The sequence below is a fragment of the Macrosteles quadrilineatus genome, unplaced genomic scaffold (genome assembly GCF_028750875.1).
Source record: "Macrosteles quadrilineatus isolate MER2022 unplaced genomic scaffold, UCM_ALF_1.0 Scaffold_9__3_contigs__length_116548681, whole genome shotgun sequence".
NCBI classification, from domain to species: Eukaryota; Metazoa; Arthropoda; class Insecta; order Hemiptera; family Cicadellidae; genus Macrosteles; species Macrosteles quadrilineatus.
In genome coordinates this window covers 1,593,293-1,613,024 of record NW_026542602.1, presented here as the reverse complement: position 1 = coordinate 1,613,024, position 19,732 = coordinate 1,593,293, and the positions used below count along the sequence as shown (strand labels likewise).

The following is a 19,732-nucleotide window of genomic DNA, read 5'->3' as shown; positions in this document are numbered from 1 at the left end:
CCGCATGGATAACAGTACAGGAGGCAGACCAACCGGGAGAGCCTCGGTACCTCAGCGAGAGGTTTTAAGTGTAGGGAAAAGATCCGTCTTGGCCCCAACCGCACGCTTCACTTCCCTTAACTGTTTTTTCTTACTTAGCCTGCAGTTGACCTCTCATCATTAGGAGCTCTAAAATAAAATTCTGTAACTCCTTCAATGCTGCAATGAAGAAAATAAACGTTTGATGCGTTTTAAATGTGAATGGAATATGGATATAATATTAGATTTTAATTTTACTTTTAAGTTAGTTTGAAAAGTATGTTATAACAAAACTTGCTTGTTTAACAACAAATACAACCAAAACAGTACACCAGCTTGGAAAATAAGCTTAATGGGACTCTTATAGTTTACCTAAATAGAGGGTTGTTTTTTTATTGATTGACTTAAGTTACCCCAGTAAAAGCTGATACCAACAAAACACATCCTATTTTCTTTGTAATATTAGGTCAATGTCGTTGAAGTGTTTTTTGAATATATTTTTGTTTTAACCCTTGCCGGACATAGGTGGATACATCCGTTAGCATTTTGTGCATTGCGGACGGTAGGCAGATGTATCCACCGATTATTACATCTATTAATTGTTATAGTTGATTATATATAACAACAACAACAACATTAATCTTTGTAAAAACGTTCTTTTATTCAATTATATTTTTAATTGATGTACTAGGAATGTTTTTCTAGAAGAATAAAAAAAAGTAAACAAAAAGATATAAAAAATATTTGGGACAAAAGTGCTGCATAGGTCAACTATTTACAACATTCTATAAATTACAGGTGTAAAAAAGATATTTTTAAAAATTTATTTTGCTGTCAGTATACATATTATAGGCTGTCCGGGAAGGGTTAAGGGGTTCCTCTCTTATGACAAAAATTTTAATTTTAATACATAGTACAATAAAACACTCACATTTTTATGTTGATTGTTCTGATTAAAAAGCATTCTGAAAATATTTACATAATGTTAAAAATTTGTATTGGGGTTCCTCTTATATTGAACTATTCGAGAGAAACAAATGTGAATACACAAACAAAGAGAATACCCTTAAGACAATTAATCCTTGTATGTGCTATTGTAAGTGTGTTCTTGTGTGTGTGTGCGAGAGAGAAAGAGAGAGAGAGAGAGAGAGAGAGGTGGTGGCTAAGTGAACTGCCAAGATGAAAATAGCCACAACAGTCTGGGTATCCCGAGCCACGAGCCACTAGTCAGTCAACCAGTGTGTGTGTCTGTGAGTGATGGTGCAGTGATAATGTGATAGGTAGCTCAGGGATCATGACTAGCAGCAAGAAAGCAATAGGCGGCAGCATCCATCGCATCAGGGAGTTTGAACTGGAAAAAGTAAGTCCTAAAGCAACTATTGCATTGTTGTTTTTGGATACTCAAGTAGACTGAAGCAATTTTTTTATTCATAGTAAAGCCACTCATATAGTGTGCTATTGTATAAAAATCTTTCCCTTCCCTTAGATTTGGTTTTGAGAAATTTTTTTAAATCGGATAAGACAATGTGGGCGGTAATTCCTGTTGCACAGGGCCTTCCTCCACCGTGAGCATTGTAGTACATGAAGGTGAAGGGTGTTGGACTTTGCCCTAGACACTAGCACTAGTGCTAGATACCACTTAAGTGTGGCACCACTGGCGTTGAAACTAAAATAAATGATTTAGATTTGAAACGGACTAAGATCAGATGAGTCTAGGAACATTTAAGTAGCCCAAAATTGAGTTGAGATATTGAATATTCAGACCTTTCCTAGATTAAAAGCCATTTGAGAAATTTTTGTTCTTTTCATGCCCAAGAGCTCAACATTTTGCAATTGAAGTAAACAAAAAAGGATGAATGTTTCCATCAAATATGTTTGAACAAAATTCAATTGGATAACCAATAAAATCATTTTAAGTCAGTGGATAGAAGTTATTCATGAATCACTCAATGGTGTGACTCAACTAGCTTTTGCCATAACTTTGCACATACTCCCACATATGTTTATCATCTTGATGGATCAGCCGAAGAAAATTTCAATTACAGTGTCCAGCAACCGTGCTTTGATACATTTTATTACATTGTTTCCTGATTGTTATTGTATCATATGGGCAAAACTGAATCATATTTTAACTACTGTTTGTCCCCTATGGTATTATTTTTTGGATAACATTTAGGGCTATTTTAAAATAGTAAATAAAACATAGATAAGTTTTAAGGCTTGATTGTGTCCAATAACTGTAGAATGGACATTGACGTTTACTATGTTCCGTCTATAGTTGTGTCACTTATTTGTAAAATATTCCATCTAAATACAAAAACCTGCAAATATAACCTATTGTAAAACGCACAAAATAAAATCCCTCTGAAAATCAATTTTTAATAGGCAAGGATGTTTTGTTAAAACCTTTTTCCTCAGTACATCGTAGGGAAAATCTACGCAAATTCTTAGAAAGATATTTTCCTTGTGCAGAATCCCTTTATTAATTAAAATAAGCTCAAAAATAAGCACAAAAATTAATAAAAAATAAAAAAATAAAATAACATAGGTGGTTTCTATGGATGAAATTACAACAAAATATAAACAGAAAATCAAAACAAATGGAAGAAATTCCAATCATATGACGTTTTATTGACAGCATGGGGTGAAAAATAGTCTGTACATTGATATTTTTGGTTGAGTTTTCGACCACTGGGCGACCTCTAGTTCTTTTAATTACACACCATCTTCTTCAATACTTTCCTATGTCTTTGTTGGGAATTGATCTGAGAAGGTTACAAAGAATGGTATTTTTGTTTGTCAAAACAAATATGCTCATCAATTGAAAGCTCATTCCAGAAAAGTGTGTCGTGGGCGAGAATCATAAAAACTATACATGGTTAAACCTGGTTTCTTCTATTGTTTAAATATTTTTTTCACCAGAGGACAGGATCAGATTCCAGATCCTGTAAATTCAACTCAACACAACACCGAACACTTAGTTTTTTTTTCATTGTGATGAAAATGTCTGCAATATTCTTTTAGATAACATAAACTGACACCATTACTAATGAACAAAGATAGTAACTTATACCCAATGACGGCTCAAACATTTTACTCATCAAGAGTTTCCTTTTCAGAGAGCCAAAAAGGAAACATTATCAAATACTTTATAACGGTGCCCCAAGTCCAGTCTTATTCGCTGAGAACTACAGAAGTAGGTGTGTAGAAAGTAGAAAACCTTAAAACATAAAAGCACCCAGAATAAAAATAGTTGATCGTATTTAAAATAAACAATGCAAATGGAACACATTTACAGGAAAAGATAGTTTATAAATGACACACAAATAGATGAATATGCGCCCCTGACTATGCAGAATCAATATTGGCAATTTAATATTTTTCTCAAATAATGTATTGTATGCGATTGAAGTAAACAACGTTTCACTGCCAAATCAACTGGCTTCAAAGTTATCAACAGACGTGGAATGCTTTTCGAATTTAATTTTGAAACTAAAAGGTTCCTTGCGAGCTTGTACTAGATACTATTTTAGGCATAGTTGCAAAAAATCTAATTAATATAATAAATAATAATTCAGTTGAAAATGTACAAATTCTTCTATTAAAACAGTCTTAGAAGAGACAATTCGTTATGATGGTTCTGTGAATTAGCTGTCTATAAATAGAGGAAACAAGAGACAGACTTCCTGCCTTTGGCAGCTAAATATGACAACCAAATTTTATCTTTATGAACAACAAGTTTGAAGATTTGCCTGAGGAAGTTTATGTGTAGTCACACCATTACCTTTGGATAATGCAAGTAGTTTTCTTACTCTTTTGTATAATCTGAGCATCTTATGATATAGTTTTCCCAGTAACCAAAATTTAAAAACTGGTTTTATGTGACGGTAAAAATCTCTTGATATTTAATTTTACATTGTTTTCTAAAGATAACAGGCTTGCCTGAAGAGGAACAAGAAACAGTCCACTCTTTCAATTACCACAAACATTTATCACCAATTTACCAATTACCATACACAACAATATAGAACATTGCACTGTTGCAGACAGAATTTTCAGCCAGGAAAGATTTGATTTGGGGTTAGAGATGTCTTCAAGTCCAAAAAATTAATTAATTCAGCAGCTAATAGGAACACACTTGGTAGGGCCTTGGGGCGCATAACTTTTACGCAACTTCTTGCTCATTTCCTGGCTTGAAAACTACTATTATCTTTGATACCTATAAAAGCCTCTGGGTGTTGGCCACTAGTCAATATTTTTTTATAGAGAGGAGTCAAGCGTTAATTTGGCAGCTATATTTTTTAAGCGCTTGGTAGATTCTCTGTATCATACCCGGATTTACTATAAATTATTTCCTTGCTAGGGCATTAATATCCCCTCCTAGTCACTCCATTATTATCACAACTAAACTGTTATTAGTGTTATTGCACACACAATAGCTTTAAAATAATGTAAATGTAAGATATGTAGTTTCAGATGAAGACATATTTACAATACATAGAAAGTTTTAAAAGTTTAGTTAGTAAAACAATCAAATACAAGAAGCTTTACTCAAACCCAGAGAGAAGAAAACCAGACTCCACAATCATTCACAAACAGAGCAGCAGCAGAGACACAAACGAGTCACAGAGCACAGAAAAGATCTCACTCAGAGTAAAAACCAAGTCACAGAGCACAACAAGAGATCTTACTAAGGTAGTAAATCCAACGGAAGTGTAACAGCATCATCAAAGGCAGAACAGATCACAGAGTGCAAAATAGATCTCACTCAGAGTAAAACCAACGATTCACAGAGCACAGATGAAGATATCTCACTCAGATAGTAAATCCAACGCAAGTATAACTGCATCATCAAAGGCAGAACGAATCACAGAGTGCAAAAGAGATCTCACTCAGGGTAAAAACCAACGAGTCACAGAGTGCAAAAGAGATTTCCCTCAGAGTAAAAACCAACGAGTCACAGAGAACAGAAGATATCTTATTTAGATAGTAAATCCAAGCAAGTGTAACTGCACCATCAAAGGCAGAACAAATCACAGAGTGCAAAAGAGATCTCACTCAGGGTAAAAACCAACGAGTCACAGAGTGCAGAAGAGATTATTTAATAAAAACTTATTTGTTGCACCACACTTCCCCTTTTGTCTGTGTCAAACCACTACTGCAAGACTAAGTCAATACTTCTTTTATCTTCTACTCAGGGTATCATTGTAAATAATGTAGATGGGATAAGAGGTGTGCGGATTAATGATGAGCCTCCCATAGCTTTGTTACTGACTAAAATCTGTGATTTTACATCCAGGAAGTCTTAGAAGGTCTTTGATCAAGAACAGCTTGGTCCAGTTTTGAATCTTCAAAAAGCTATTGACTTTTCACAGGATATAACCTTTAAAAAGCTATTGACTTTTCACAGGATATAACCTTCAAAAAGGTATTGACTTTTTAAGATTGAACCAACAATCTTCACATTGTTGCTAAGCACTAAAACCACATACTCATCTACCACAGTAAACAGTGATGTACTATTTTCGCGAATAATAAACATTTTGAGTTTAAACAACCGATTTTGTAGGCAGGAAAACCCCGTTACTATCGTAAATTAATTGGCGGAATTAGTATAGCTAACGTCTAGGATCTAAAAGCTTTCTAACGAGTCTGAAACCACGAAGTGAGACATAAATTGAGCGGACCTGCGTCTAAATGTATAATTGAACAAACGGCTGCCAAATGCCAAATACTCTGATTGGACCAGCGGGCGAGTCCAACATTTGGTAACGAGGGATGTCAATGTCTCAGTACACGAATTGTGAAACGAAACTCCAGTAAAAAATTAAACGCAGGCCTAATTAATCACTGTATATTAAAATATCACCATGTTTTTGTATTTTTGTCCACTTCCCTTGCGACATTGAATCTGGTGGGATTACATTAAGCAGGTACTTCTCTTGTGACCATCTGTTGACGGGACTCTCGACTCTTAGACATAATCGGGCGTTTTTTGTTGTTTTTTTTCACTTTATCGGTTGTAGGTTAACCCTGCATTACACTGACCTCTAGACCCAGTCATACCCTTAGCAATACGGAAGTAACCCTGAACCTTTGACTATTAATACAGTCAATGCCTGAAGGTTAGGTAAAATACATATGTTCAGTGCACTCCCATATTCCTAAGGTAAACACCCTTTAAGTTTAACTGTGGACCGATCTTTCATAAGGGAAATCATCAGTAAACTCTAAAACAAGTCTAATGGCGCGTAACCAAATGTTCTTTTGAGTTGACTTTTGTTTTTTTAAGCAGCTATACTGTTGTTTGCATTATCGTGTCCAATATGGCAACCTATATGACCAATGTTGGCAAAACAATCAAAAATTGAAAATTACTCGTCTTAAGAAGTTCCGTTTGGATGGCTAATCCAAAACAGTGCAATCTACTTTCTGTCAACACTATGCATTTGATATAGTGTTTGTGTTTTCTTGGAATCAGAATGTATTTACGAATAGTTTTCTCTCACTTGTGTGATATTTCTGGGTTTTTAATAGGTTGTGTTTAAAGTTCTAGATACGTTAAACTAAACGTAGCAATAACTAATCAAAAATATAGAAACTGTAGGTAATGAATGGATTGGATGATAGTTTCCCAACACAGCCAGTCAGAGAATTTCATTTCGCAAAGAAAATTAATTCATTTTGACTTTGTCCTTTTCAAGAATGCCAAAACCATTATTTATTAGGGTGGAAATAAAGAGCAGAATATTGGTTTGTGTGCTACGGGAACAATTTGTGTATAGTGGAATGAAATAAAGACGAAAAGACATATATATATTTATGAGAAAAAATGAAGGGGGAAATAGGGAAAACACAAGTAAAATAAATCCCTGTAAAGAAACTAATTCACTACGCTCAGTTTTCAGCCTATTGCAAACTCTGTAATTTAATTTAATATTATAAATCACAACACGACACATGATAACCTTTTATTCACATGTCGGAGCTTGTCTTGAAAATAGCTTGGGTGAAAAAGCCTTGGTGTGTGCAACATGAACTATTTTGTTTAATGAAATGAAAACTTCACCTATGGATGAGAGTTGAGATTACCATGTCAAATTAGCTGTGTTAGATAATATGCATGGAATGTTTAACCAAGCTGAACTACGAACAAATTTGTTAACAAATAAAAATATTATATAAAGCTATACAACATTCATCACTTGGACCTAAAGTGACTTTTCGACACGAACTCAAGTTTGAAGACCGTGGCGAAGCAGATGCTAAAAAATAAGTGTGAGAAGGAAAGACACTTTTGGCCCGAGCGATGAACTACATCTTTCGTCATACTGCACCATTCTTTAAGTTGACTCATTCACAACACGAATATTTTGCATTCAATCTTTAGAAGTTAGCTCCAAATTGACTTCAATCTTGTCTTGCTTCATAAACAAACAGCTGTTACCATTAAGTTCGACCATTTTACCCATATTCTAGTCGTTAAAAAAGTTTTACGCAACTGGTATTACTCCACCAACTAAATTATAAATTTGAATTAAAATTAATGATATACATTTACATTTAAATCGGTACAATTGACATTAAATAGGCTATTTATTTGTTAAATTTTTAATTTGACACGATAATAAATACAAATAAATTTTGATGACGATAGTAGACTATTATTATTTGGAACCATGGTGGAAGGAAAATACACAGGTGTGCTATTCCCGTCATATGCTGACGTCACTCAGATTGCAAACACCATATTTTTACCATTTATACAAATTAAAAAAAACAATAACAATCGAATCAAAACAAATATATACTTATATGGCAATACAATCAGCTGATTCTTTGTTTGCAATCTGGGTGACGTCAGCATATGACGGGAATAATAGCACACCTATGTATTTTCCTTCCACTATAATTTGGAACTATAATATTATTCTTGAAAGTCAGTGGATGTAGAAATGAGAAAGATGTACAGCTGATACACTCCAGCTGATATTTCAAGGGATGAAAAGTTCTGTTTTACCCCCTCAACAGCCGTTTTCGCTACAGTATGTCAAAACAGAGAACAGTTTGAGCGGGTCATTAAACAATACATATATTTGAACTAAACAGCTGATTCCTACAGTTGAGATGTCTACCTTGAAATGCAAAAGTCGACTATGAAATAGAGAAAACATAAACACCACATAAACAAATGACGTTTTTGGCCCGAAAGTAAACATTAACATTTCTTAGATAGAGCTGCCAAAACATATGTTCAATGATATTAGTATGGAATTCGGGCCAACAACGTCATCTGTTTATGTTTATGATCCATACCGGTATTTTTCTTGTATTCGTGATAAACCCACATCACCACTAGCTAGGTGATCTGAACTGTTGAACTGTTCAACTGTTGGTTCTGGTTCTAATCTCGTGCAGCTATCTATAGCGGAGTCGGCCCGACAGAGTGTTTACAATGTGTCGATTTCAGCACCCGTGTGTTATTTTGTTCAATTTGCAGTTCAAATTAATCGTAAATAAATAACCGACGTGTTATCAAATTACGTCCAAATATTAAATTCCATTATACAGTGTATACATATAAATATACAATATATTTGAATAGTGCTGTTTTTACTGAAGCTACACATACAAATAATTATCAACCAAAAATAAGGCGCTCAAGATAGGCAAAAGAATGAGGATATAGCTTCTTTAATCAGATGTTTTACTTTCTCCCCCTACTGTATAGGCCATATCGAGAAAGTATTGTTTTCGTAAACATTTTCGAGTTGATGTTTTGAGTGGATATATCCGATTTGGGTCCCCCTGGACCCAAAAAAGTTGTTCTCGAACTCGAAGTGATGCCTGTGTGTATCTGTCTGTATGTGTGGCTGTGTACAGAGCTAGAGACCACACCCTCGGGTCCGATCTTGGTAAAATATGGTATGTAAAAAACTAACAAACGGTATCTAAAGGTGTTCTTTTCCCTTTTTTTTAAATTTTAGATTTTTAATGGCCATTTTCCCGTAAAAACACAAAAAAAGGAAAAATCAATTAAAAAAAACCTGAACAATATTGATAAAACGTTAGTAAGTTAATGGTTATAGCCCTTAAAATTCTGAACAAAATGGTATACCCATTTATGTAAAAATTATGGTTCAAAAATTATTGTAACTTTTGTTACTATCCCTATAAAGAAATAAAATAAAATAAATTGAATTTTTGAACAAATTTCCGCTTCGATTAAAACAGTATTTTATGGTCCTTGTAATTCTAAACAAAATAGTGCAAGTTATTGTACATTTTGTGATTTTCCCTATAAAATATCATAGTTGCTCCCACCTTACCTTATAAAAGTTGATGACAAGATAAGGGGAGAAAGTATGAGTCAGATTGTTGTACACTTTATTTTGCATTGTTAAGGTATTGGTATGTGAAAAAAAACCAAGGTGGTTCTTTATGATGTTGTGTGAAACAAAAATTCTTTGATATAATTCTGGTGTTAGAAGTTTTTACTACTAAAAATCTGTGTTAAGCTCCTTTAATTAGTGGTTTACAAAAAATATGTCTTTGCTTGTTGTTTACCAGTTGTTGAATGCAATACTTAGGAGCGAGAGAGACTGAGGGAGAGAGTCGGAGCTCTAGAGGAGCTATTTTCTCTAAACAGAACAGTTATAATGAATTGTAAGCGCCAAGTCTCTCCATTGTTCTAATGCAAGTCTTGCTATGACGCAGATCTCTGATAGATAACAACTGTTTTTGAACAACTTCCCATCCATGCAATGCGCAATATGCATGTTTTCTAGTACATGTTTTAAATTTGTATTGCAAACGAGTAGCTCAGTCATAAAATCACTACGTTTAAAAAAAAGCAAAATTTAGATGTGGATAATGGACGTATTTAATCAATTCTTACTCAAATATTAGTTCAGTAAAATGTGTTTCTACTTGGAGTGATTCTTATTGAATGCCTTTGTTACTGACCAAGTATTTTTTCTTATTCAAAATCTTGTTTACAAATCATATTATTAAGGGCAGAGTAACAACGTTATCATTATCAATTGAGATGGGGACACCACCTTGCGTATTTTAATCCAAATGAGTGAAGGATGAGTGATAGAACGAAGTGAGGTGATCTGTTTAGCATTGTTACTGACTAAGATCAGCTGTTTCATTAGCCAGGACCATTTATTTAAAGCCCAATGATCAGGAACAGCTGAGTCCAGTTTCAAACCATCAAAAAGTTACTGCAACCTTTTGATTGTTAGGCGAGCACTGCGACCACTCAGCTACCCAGACTTTTACAATATCAAACAATTGAAAAGCTGCTGACTTTTCTAAGGTTCTGAATCACCTAAATATCACTATACTCACCCTAGTTACTAAACTCTTGATCTGAATCGACTTGGATGAATGTTTCCATACTCCAAAACATTTTGAGAGCATATTCCGATGCAACATCAAGTTTTAAAATACAAAACATGTAATTTGAGTGGGAAAACAATATGTTAAAGTATTTGTATTTTTCAGGTAAACCTAGCAGAAGAGTTCGACATTCTACAGATTGTTGGAGAAGGATGGTTTGGCAAGATTCTGTTGGTAGAACACAAAGTTACAGACACGGAGATGGTTTTGAAGGCGTTGCCGAAACCTTATGTTTCTATAAAAGTGAGTAAAAAGATAACAAGTTTAGTGGAATACTTTAATAAATGGGGATTCGTGCACAGAATGCTATTTGTTAATCGTTATGAACATATATTCAAGGCAAAGAAAAGAGAGATACAATAGCTTTATTTTCAATCACAACATAAAATGCTTCTCTTCCTAGATTGGAACAAATGTTTTAAGTTTACGCTTTAACAATCCATCCTTATTACAATCATACAATAACAATCATGTTATTGAATAGTTTAAATTCAAATATATCAACCATCGAAACGAACTTTTAAAGGAGTATTTTCTCACTTCTCACACCCCAAAAGATTAACTAAGGGATAACATAACATCCTATATAAAAAAAATTAGGACGTCCAGTAATCTTAGTGCTCCCTTAATGATTGATCATTGAACTTTTACACTGAAAACTAACACTATTTCGCAGGATTTCTACAGAGAATTCCATTACGGTCTTCATCTGTCCGCTCACAAGAACATAGTCACAACTCATGACGTGGCGTTTGAGACTGCAGGGTTCTACGTGTTCAGTCAAGAATATGCAGCATTGGGGGATCTGACGAGCAACGTGTCCGAGACGGGAATAGGAGAGCTGCATAGCAAACGTGTGGCCAGACAGGTAGGATATGACTGTAGCATTGGTAGCGTAGCATTGGTAACAGTCTCAATAATCAACGGTTACTACTTTCCTGGCCTGTGTTATTTTTAGTACTTCAACGTCCGATCGATGTGTTCGAGAAATAGCCTACTGATGTCAAACTGAGTATGGAAATTACCTTCCCTTTGAGAACCAGAGAGGTTCAAGCATTTGATTTGAGAAATATCTTACTTTGTTGCCTTAATCGACGTAGGGAACACATTTGTTGTTGTTCTTGAGTTGGTAAGATGACTGTGTCACCCGAAGCACTTCGTCAGCTTGTGTGGCATCTTCCTATGCAAGTTGGCGAAATGTATAGGGCGACACAAACATCTTACCTACTCAAGGACCACAGGCGACAACAACAAAGGTATTCTCGTTAATTTAGTTCTTGAAACTATGATGGAAAAATAAATTTGTCGATTCCACATCATAGAGCTATGATAAATTTATTCCAGTAGACACGCTGAATGAATACAATCATGCAAGAAGACTTAAAGGTGGATACCAACTGGAACCATAACCATGTCTACAAACCGAATTGTTGAATAAATATCTAGAATTTCACCAGAAAATCGTTTGTGTAAATTTTTAATTCCATTCTATTCTTGAATTAAGAAAAATCACGCAATAGCCTATTGAATGTTGATGAAAGTACTGTATTACTAAGTTAGTTAATTTTGATGTATTCTTTCAGCTGGCGGCCGCGTTGGAGCACATCCACGCCAGAGATCTGGTACACAGAGATGTTAAACTGGACAACGTGTTGGTCTTCAGGTCAGACTTTGCTAGAGTCAAGTTGTGCGACTTCGGTGAAACCAGGAGAGCAGGTGATTGTGAAAACAAATACAAACAATAAACAATTAGTGGACAGAAACGTATAAAACTTGAGTAATGTAGGATTTCTATACTCCAAACTCCAAACGATTGTTTTCTTCCGGGAGTAAAATAGTTGTATATTTTCAGGGACGCTGGTAAGAAGGAGGAACGAATGGCTTCCATACTCACCACCAGAAGTTCTGCTTACAAATACAGATGAAACATACAAGTGAGTAGGTAGTGGTAGAAAAATGTAGCTGAATAATGTCACTAATGTGGCTGTGGAGTAATAGAAAAGTCTCTGCAAATTTACGCCAGTTGGTATAAAAGGGGATTGCTAAAACCATAATTAATTATCTAAGGCAGGAAGAACCTTCGTGTGAGAGGAGAGGTTGAACCACCTTGAACATACATAAGTAGTATAAGTATTACTGCATACAAATTTCCGTCCTATAAAAATCAAGTGTGCCTCCGAAAAACGTAGAGGGAAACGTTTGAGGCATTGTTGCCTTAGAAAAATCTGAAGAAAAATTGTAACTTCCACAAACATCTTCGTATAAACCAAGATGTTATCTAGGATATTTACTGGTTCCTGGAATGAAGTCGAGTGGGATGAATGTGGCCTAGCATAAATTAACCCAAAAGGGTTCCATTAGTTTGTGGGGGTTTAGTGAGTAGTTGTGCGAGTTGGGGGAGTTTCCAAGCTGTGTCTTTTGGATTTTCAAACCCAACAAAAGAAATTATGAGACTAGTGTAAAATCAAGGTTAAATTGTAAAGTAACCTGGTTAAATGCAGCTAAACTAAGTTAGTAGATTGAAACAACTAATAATGCTCTACTTTTAACTATAATTACTGAGATAATAATTAATTGTATTCAATAATTGAGTATGAAAATCATGTGGTTTGAAAGGTTGATCGTAAACTGTTCCGAGTTCAGATGGGATTTGGCATACAGCTTGTCTCTGGCACGGTGTCAAAAATTATGTTCTACGATTGTGAAGAGAAGAAAGTGAAGTTTTTTCAGACTTGATAAATCGTTTTGAACTCGCCAAGTATGATTGTAGGGACAATTACATTACGAATGTCTTTGACATAAATTTACAACTACGATTCCAACGTTTCCTGGAACGTTCTGAAAATGTATACCAACGTGAAAAAGGTGGAAATTAACACGCCTCTTCAGAATGAATTGCATCCAAAAGGTTTCGCTGGCGTCTACATTTATTTTATAACTGATTACATTCTCACGTCCAAATAATGTTGTAGACTGTTATATAAGGACAATAAAGTCAAAACACACATTAATTGCATTATGGGGTTTAGAACATAGGTATATGTATTTTATACCACTGATATGATGGCATCAATTAGAGACCTTTGTGTTGTACACACCGATAAATTTGCATCGTAAATAAATTACAGACAAAAAACCCAACAAGTAGTATGATAAATGATTACAAGTCCCTCATTTATAATTTGCTTCTCTTATGGCGACTACTCAACTTATACCAATGCCCCTTTACGACTTGCCTCCTCTATGAAAACTCCTCTATGGTGACAAATGCCACAAGTAACTGGCACAGTTGTCGTAACTGGCGCAGTTGTCGTAACTGGTGCAGTTGTCGTAACTGGTGCAGTTGTCGTAACTGGCGCAGTTGTCGTAACTGGTGCAGTTGTCGTAACTGGCGCAGTTGTCGTAACTGGCGCAGTTGTCGTTACTGGCGCAGTTGTCGTTACTGGCACAGTTGTCGTTACTGGCACAGTTGTCGTAACTGGCGCAGTTGTTGTTACTGGCGCAGTTGTCGTAACTGGCGCAGTTGTCGTAACTGGTGCAGTTTTCGTAACTGGCGCAGTTGTCGTAACTGGTGCAGTTGTCGTAACTGGCGCAGTTGTCGTAACTGGTGCAGTTGTCGTAACTGGCGCAGTTGTCGTTACTGGCACAGTTGTCGTTACTGGCACAGTTGTCGTAACTGGCGCAGTTGTTGTTACTGGCGCAGTTGTCGTAACTGGTGCAGTTGTCGTAACTGGCGCAGTTGTCGTAACTGGTGCAGTTGTCGTAACTGGCGCAGTTGTCGTTACTGGCACAGTTGTCGTTACTGGCACAGTTGTCGTAACTGGCGCAGTTGTTGTTACTGGCGCAGTTGTCGTAACTGGCGCAGTTGTCGTCACTGGAGCAGTTGTCGTTACCGGCGCAGTTGTCCTAACCGGCGCAGTTGTTTTAACTGGCGCAGTTGCTACCGTAACCACTTATGACTTTTGCTCTCTGTGTACAGAGCGGAGACGTCGCACGATGTGTGGCAGTTCGCCATCGTTGTGTTCGTCTGCCTCACTGGGTGTCTTCCCTGGCAGAAGGCGATGTTTGATGACCCTAGGTATACAAGGTACCTCCAATGGCACGGCAGCAACCAGGTAACATGTTATACTTTAGAGTTAAATTATTCTTAATCAGATCATTAATACGTGTTTGTGTAGTATATAGAATCAGTGGATTGGCAATTTCATAGAATGGTCTTTGGGTGACGACTATGATGATCGCTATCATTACCTCAATTTAAAGTTTCATACTCGTTAATGAGTAACTCAAGGGCGTTGGGATTGAGTGTAAATACACTCAGTTGTGAAGGGAATGTGTCCTACTGACGTAGAATACTTATCTACCTCATACATAATAATAACATACATAATTACATACATAATTTTGTTGTTGTTGGAAACAATTTATGTGAAAGTAGAAGTCCCTATCCTAAAGAATTAGTAATTTGTTTCGGTGACGCTAGAATACAGTGGGGAAGCAAAAATAAATAAAAATGTCATTTAACTCATAGATATTTGTTATATATAAATATATAATCTTTTGTGAGTCCTTACTCCAAAGACGTAAAAAATATGTTTATTTATAAAAACTACATTTCATAATAGTAAACATAACGAACCAAAACGATAATAAATAGCAAACGTTTCATATTCGTAAGTAATAAAAAAATCCAATGAAAGATAGACATGCGTACGTTGGCCTAATGACCAAAACAACCTTTGATTGACCCACAATACCTGATTGCTCAGGTGATGATGCCGGTCCGCAAGCCCAAGCTGTTCAAGCTGGTGTCTGCGCGAGCCCAGAGGTTCTTGCGCAAGTTCCTGGAGCCGCGCGCAGACAAGCGACCGCAGCGTCTCACGGATCTGCCGAGGTATCTGGAGGATCGGTGGCTGGCCAAGTCTTCGCTGGACCGACAAGCTGGTTGGTATCAGAAATCACTACAAAACTTAACGATTCCAAGATGGTTTTACCATGTCTATTTCACTTCTTAGTTGTGCAATGGCGTTGAACTGAACATTCCTGAGTGTCGACCTCAGAAAGCTTCAGCTATACGTTTCCAAGATTTTGTTTACTATAAGTTCAAAACTATCTTTGTACCATTAACCAAGAAATGAACATTGACGGTGGGGGATTTTGCTCAAATCATTACCCCGACCTTTGATGGACCCGTTATTATAGCATTATTTAGCATTATCTACTTCTATGCTTTTACTGTCCACACTTGCACAGCCGTAAAGCACATCCTCAAAAACGAGTCCTTCCTTATTTCTTTTTGATTATTTCCAAAAGGCTGTCATAGTTTTCATGTAGCCTATAATGTATCTATAATTTTACAGAGATGGGCTACGAAGATGACGGCCTCTGCCCCTCCATGTACAGCTTCCACAGCAGCGCGGAGGAGAAGAACAAACTGCTGTCAACCCTGGTGGCCTACGGGATAGAGACTACGGTGGACAGGAAGGCGAAGAAGGACAGAATCCGTCAATGGATCCAGAGCAGCGTGATAGACGAAGATGAAGAAGAGGAGGAAGGAACGAGTACCGCGACCTCTAGCAGGACGAGGAACTACGGGAGATCCAAGGAAGCAGGATCTTCTACAGGAACCGTGGGGACGGACAGTAGATCTGCGAGTGCCTGAGAAATATGGTGATTTCCAAATATTAAACTTCCTCAGTCTTGGGCGATGACTTCAGATTGTCTGCTGGCAGACAATCATTGTGTCATTGCCAAGACTGATTAATATTGTCTGCGCCTGCGCCACCGTCTTGCACGGTACAGGCAATCCAAGGATTGTAAAGGGGCGTTACTATTACAAGACTGGTCGTCGTGTCAGGAACATCTGTAAAAGACACTGTTTCTTCTTGTTTACCTTCACAAACACTGAAAGCGAGCTTCGTGTTAGATTGAACCCGACTGTAAATATGTTGCACGTTCTGGTGCTGTTATATGGGTATATGATACAGTCTTTAAAGTATCCGATATCTATACCATCTATGCACTTTTACTGTAAGCTTTTAGTATGATAAAGACAAATTTTTTTGGCTGTTAGGGTGTCATGGAACTCTCTACCAATATTTTAGGGAATATTTCCTAGGTAAGGAACGTATCTAAATATCATATTTAAATTGTCTGGAGGTCCTTAGTTACTCATACAGCCGCCATTTTGTTTTTTCACTTTGTTTGTGGTTAAACATAGGAAATTGGAACTTTGCACAAATATGTAACAACTAGACAAAGCTTTTACAAAATTATTAAAGTTTTCCAAATTCATAAAAACAAATTATGGCCATTTAAAATTTTTGTTCTTAAATAACTAAAAAAAGTTCAAATTTGGAGCTTTAATAGTACAAGACAGCATGCCTCGGCATACACTGCAACTACCTCGAGCGGACACGTATCATAAAGCTTAAAGCTGCCATATCTCAGTTAACATTCGTTCAATCTTAAAAAAATAAGGTTGCAACCGATTTGTAATTAAATTGCCTTGAAAAAGGTTATTCCTTTAAGATTTTTGTAAAATCAACGGTTTTTGTGTTATTAGGATACAAAATTTTAAATGGCCGCCATTTTGTTTTATGAATTTGGAAAACTGTCATATTTTTTTGCAGCTTTGTCTAGTTGATACACGTTTGTGCAAAGTTCCAATTTTGTATGTTTAACCACTTTCCTCTAAAAAAACAATAAGTGAAAAAACTCAATGGTGGCTATGTGTGAGTAACTAAGGGCTTACGGACAATTTAAATATGATATTTAGAAACGTTTCTTACCCAGGAACAATGCCCTAAAATATTGGTGGAGAGTTCCGGGACACCCTGTGTATTTCGATCAGTACACAGGCCTATGGGAAACTCGGAGAATCATAAAGACGTCTTGCTTTCATACAGTTGGTCGCTGGTAGTTTTGTAAAGGAAATTCGGACAAGTTCCAGTGGCAAGTTCACCATCATATTGTTGATTGATTTTCGTCTGTATTTCCAAAATATCTGGTGACCTCAACAAAGCTTGGTATTCAAGCAAGGACGTTGTTTTGATTCTCTTGTTTTCCCATAAGGGTTAATGTACAGCACATATGTAGTATTTGTGTTAATGTTGATACAATGTTTTAGTTAATTATTGTCATTGATTTTTTTTATTATTTTAGATTTTTAAAATTGATGCTCTATAGCAAAGGATAACCATGTACTCGAACAACTCGATAAATGGTTCTCATTTTATATCTAAACTAGTTTCTAAGTGCTAAACTATTGTAAAGTTAATTTAAGATATCCCTTATCTTTATCCAGCCTTTTTTGTAGAGTAAAAAGAGGATATTTTATATGTGAGGGTTATTGTATTAATGTTTAAGATATGTATAGGAAATTACCTGATAACTTAGGACAATACTGTTGTGACTTAGAAATAAGTCATTGTTTGTAAATAAAATACGTTTGTAAGTTAATTTAATGTAAGTCCATATATATGTGTCCAAGTATATCCAAGAACCACCCAGTTATGATTATGTAAATTGTGTTTGTGTCCAGGGAAGGAATTTTGTTTTAAGTCCTTAGTAACCATGCAATATAAATGTCATTATTGAATAGCAATATATGTTAGTTTAGTAGCATAGTTTCCTTCAAAAATACAATAGTATCAATCGATTAAATTACAATAAATATATAAACGAAGCTATTCTAATTTGCAAATCTAATCTATAAGACCTTTGTTTTTGAATCACTAGTTTCAAAATGAAAACAAAATAATAAAAGTGTATTCAATTGTATTATGATTTTAAGAGAAAAATTTGCTATCTCGTGTATTTAATAAGTAGCTCAGTTGATCTTCAAAAATGTAGAAACAGAAAGAGAAATATAGTTTTAGTTTAGTAATATCTCAGAAAAGTGTAATTGTGTTCTATGTTATTTTTTAATTGGTTTATTTGTTGATGTAATGTTGCCAACATATCATTGTAATAAAATATTTTATTATATTATGGATTTAGAAATAATCGTATGTTTCAATTGTAAATATTAGAAAATATATTTAAACAGTTTTAATAGAAGGAAATATTTTCAACGGTTCTTATAATATTCGAGTTATAATAATATTATTACATGTTGTAAAACCTCAAAATTGTAGATATTGTTCTTGAGAAAAATTAACTTTTCACTACGTTTATGCGCGTAAAACTGCAACTATAATCCAATTTCAATTGCATTACATACTGTTTGGTTTACAGTTCAAAAAGTGTTAATAATAATCCAAGTTTAAATATTGACATAAAAACACTGTTTCTTAATTGTATATTTAAAAAGAGTTTTTTATAACAATCAATTTACAATCTAAATATACATACATAGGTTTAAACTACTGTGATTTGTTCAATGAAACGAAGCTTTTTTATTATACCACAAAATGTGCCTATTTTTGATTACAAACAATTAGAATTTGTGTCGTAAGTTTACTATTTTTGTAAATTTCTATTGAAAATGTGTAAATACTCTTTTTGGTTATCTCAATATTGTAAGTACACATTTCTCGATTATTGTAAAAAAATGTAGTCTCCATACTACTACTAGAATACTAGAAAAATACAATACCTGTATGGATCATAAACATAAACAATTGACTTTTTTGGCCCGAAAGTAAACAAAACCCCTACAGAAATTGCATTAATTAACATCTGGTTTTGTTTGATTTCAGGCCAAACGTCATTTGTTTATGTTTTTGATCCATACCGGGTCTTTTCTAGTATTCGTGCTCTTTTATATCATAATCATGTCACCTTTTGTGCCGAAACTCGGTTGCTAACCACAACCTGATAGTTACTATAAATGAGCATATTTACGCAATATTCAATAATCCAAAGGCTAGAATACCATCTTAAATTAATAAGTGACTCGTAAAAGACTGAGAACTTTCCAGTTCATTATTGAAACGCTTCTAGATGTCATGAATAAAATGTTACCTGTAGTATTATGTGTGTTGTTTTTGTTACCTCATTATTCGTTAACATCTAAAAATGCAGCAGTAATGTTCATTTATTTCTCCAGTCCTAATAAAAAAGTATAGACTTGATATCATGGAAGTCATTTTTTACATCTTCTCTTCAAATCAGCTGCATGAAGAAAATGTCCCAATGAAACGACAAATAAGAAGAAGATGAAAGAGACTTGAAAATTATGTAAAATTATTGGTTTTAAATTACCACAAACACAATTAAGTATGTATGCCCAAACTCTCTACCTCAGAACGTTTTAGTGCCAGATCAATGTCCTGAGTTATTGAATTACAGTATAAAGAAAATA

The 19,732-nt window shown here is 35.2% G+C and overlaps 1 protein-coding gene across 1 annotated transcript; it reads left to right on the top strand.

The window, feature by feature from the left end:
- The first annotated feature begins 1,234 nt into the window (after positions 1–1,234).
- LOC129004344 (serine/threonine-protein kinase meng-po-like) lies at positions 1,235–19,394 on the top strand. The gene is made up of 8 exons (XM_054432906.1): positions 1,235–1,378; positions 10,531–10,668; positions 11,102–11,293; positions 12,009–12,141; positions 12,278–12,359; positions 14,405–14,540; positions 15,195–15,369; positions 15,786–19,394. Exons 1-8 carry the CDS (start codon positions 1,313–1,315, stop codon positions 16,085–16,087), a joined length of 1,224 nt encoding a protein of 407 aa, XP_054288881.1. The 5' UTR covers positions 1,235–1,312; the 3' UTR covers positions 16,088–19,394.
- Positions 19,395–19,732: the final 338 nt, after the last annotated feature.

Excerpts from the sequence above, each read along its gene's own strand:
- LOC129004344 (XM_054432906.1), top strand. The coding sequence starts at position 1,313 with ATGACTAGCAGCAAGAAAGCAATAGGCGGCAGCATCCATCGCATCAGG. Across the intron at positions 1,379-10,530 it reads GGGAGTTTGAACTGGAAAAA|GTAAACCTAGCAGAAGAGTT; the intron begins GTAAGTCCTAAA and ends TGTATTTTTCAG. Across the intron at positions 11,294-12,008 it reads GCAAACGTGTGGCCAGACAG|CTGGCGGCCGCGTTGGAGCA; the intron begins GTAGGATATGAC and ends GTATTCTTTCAG.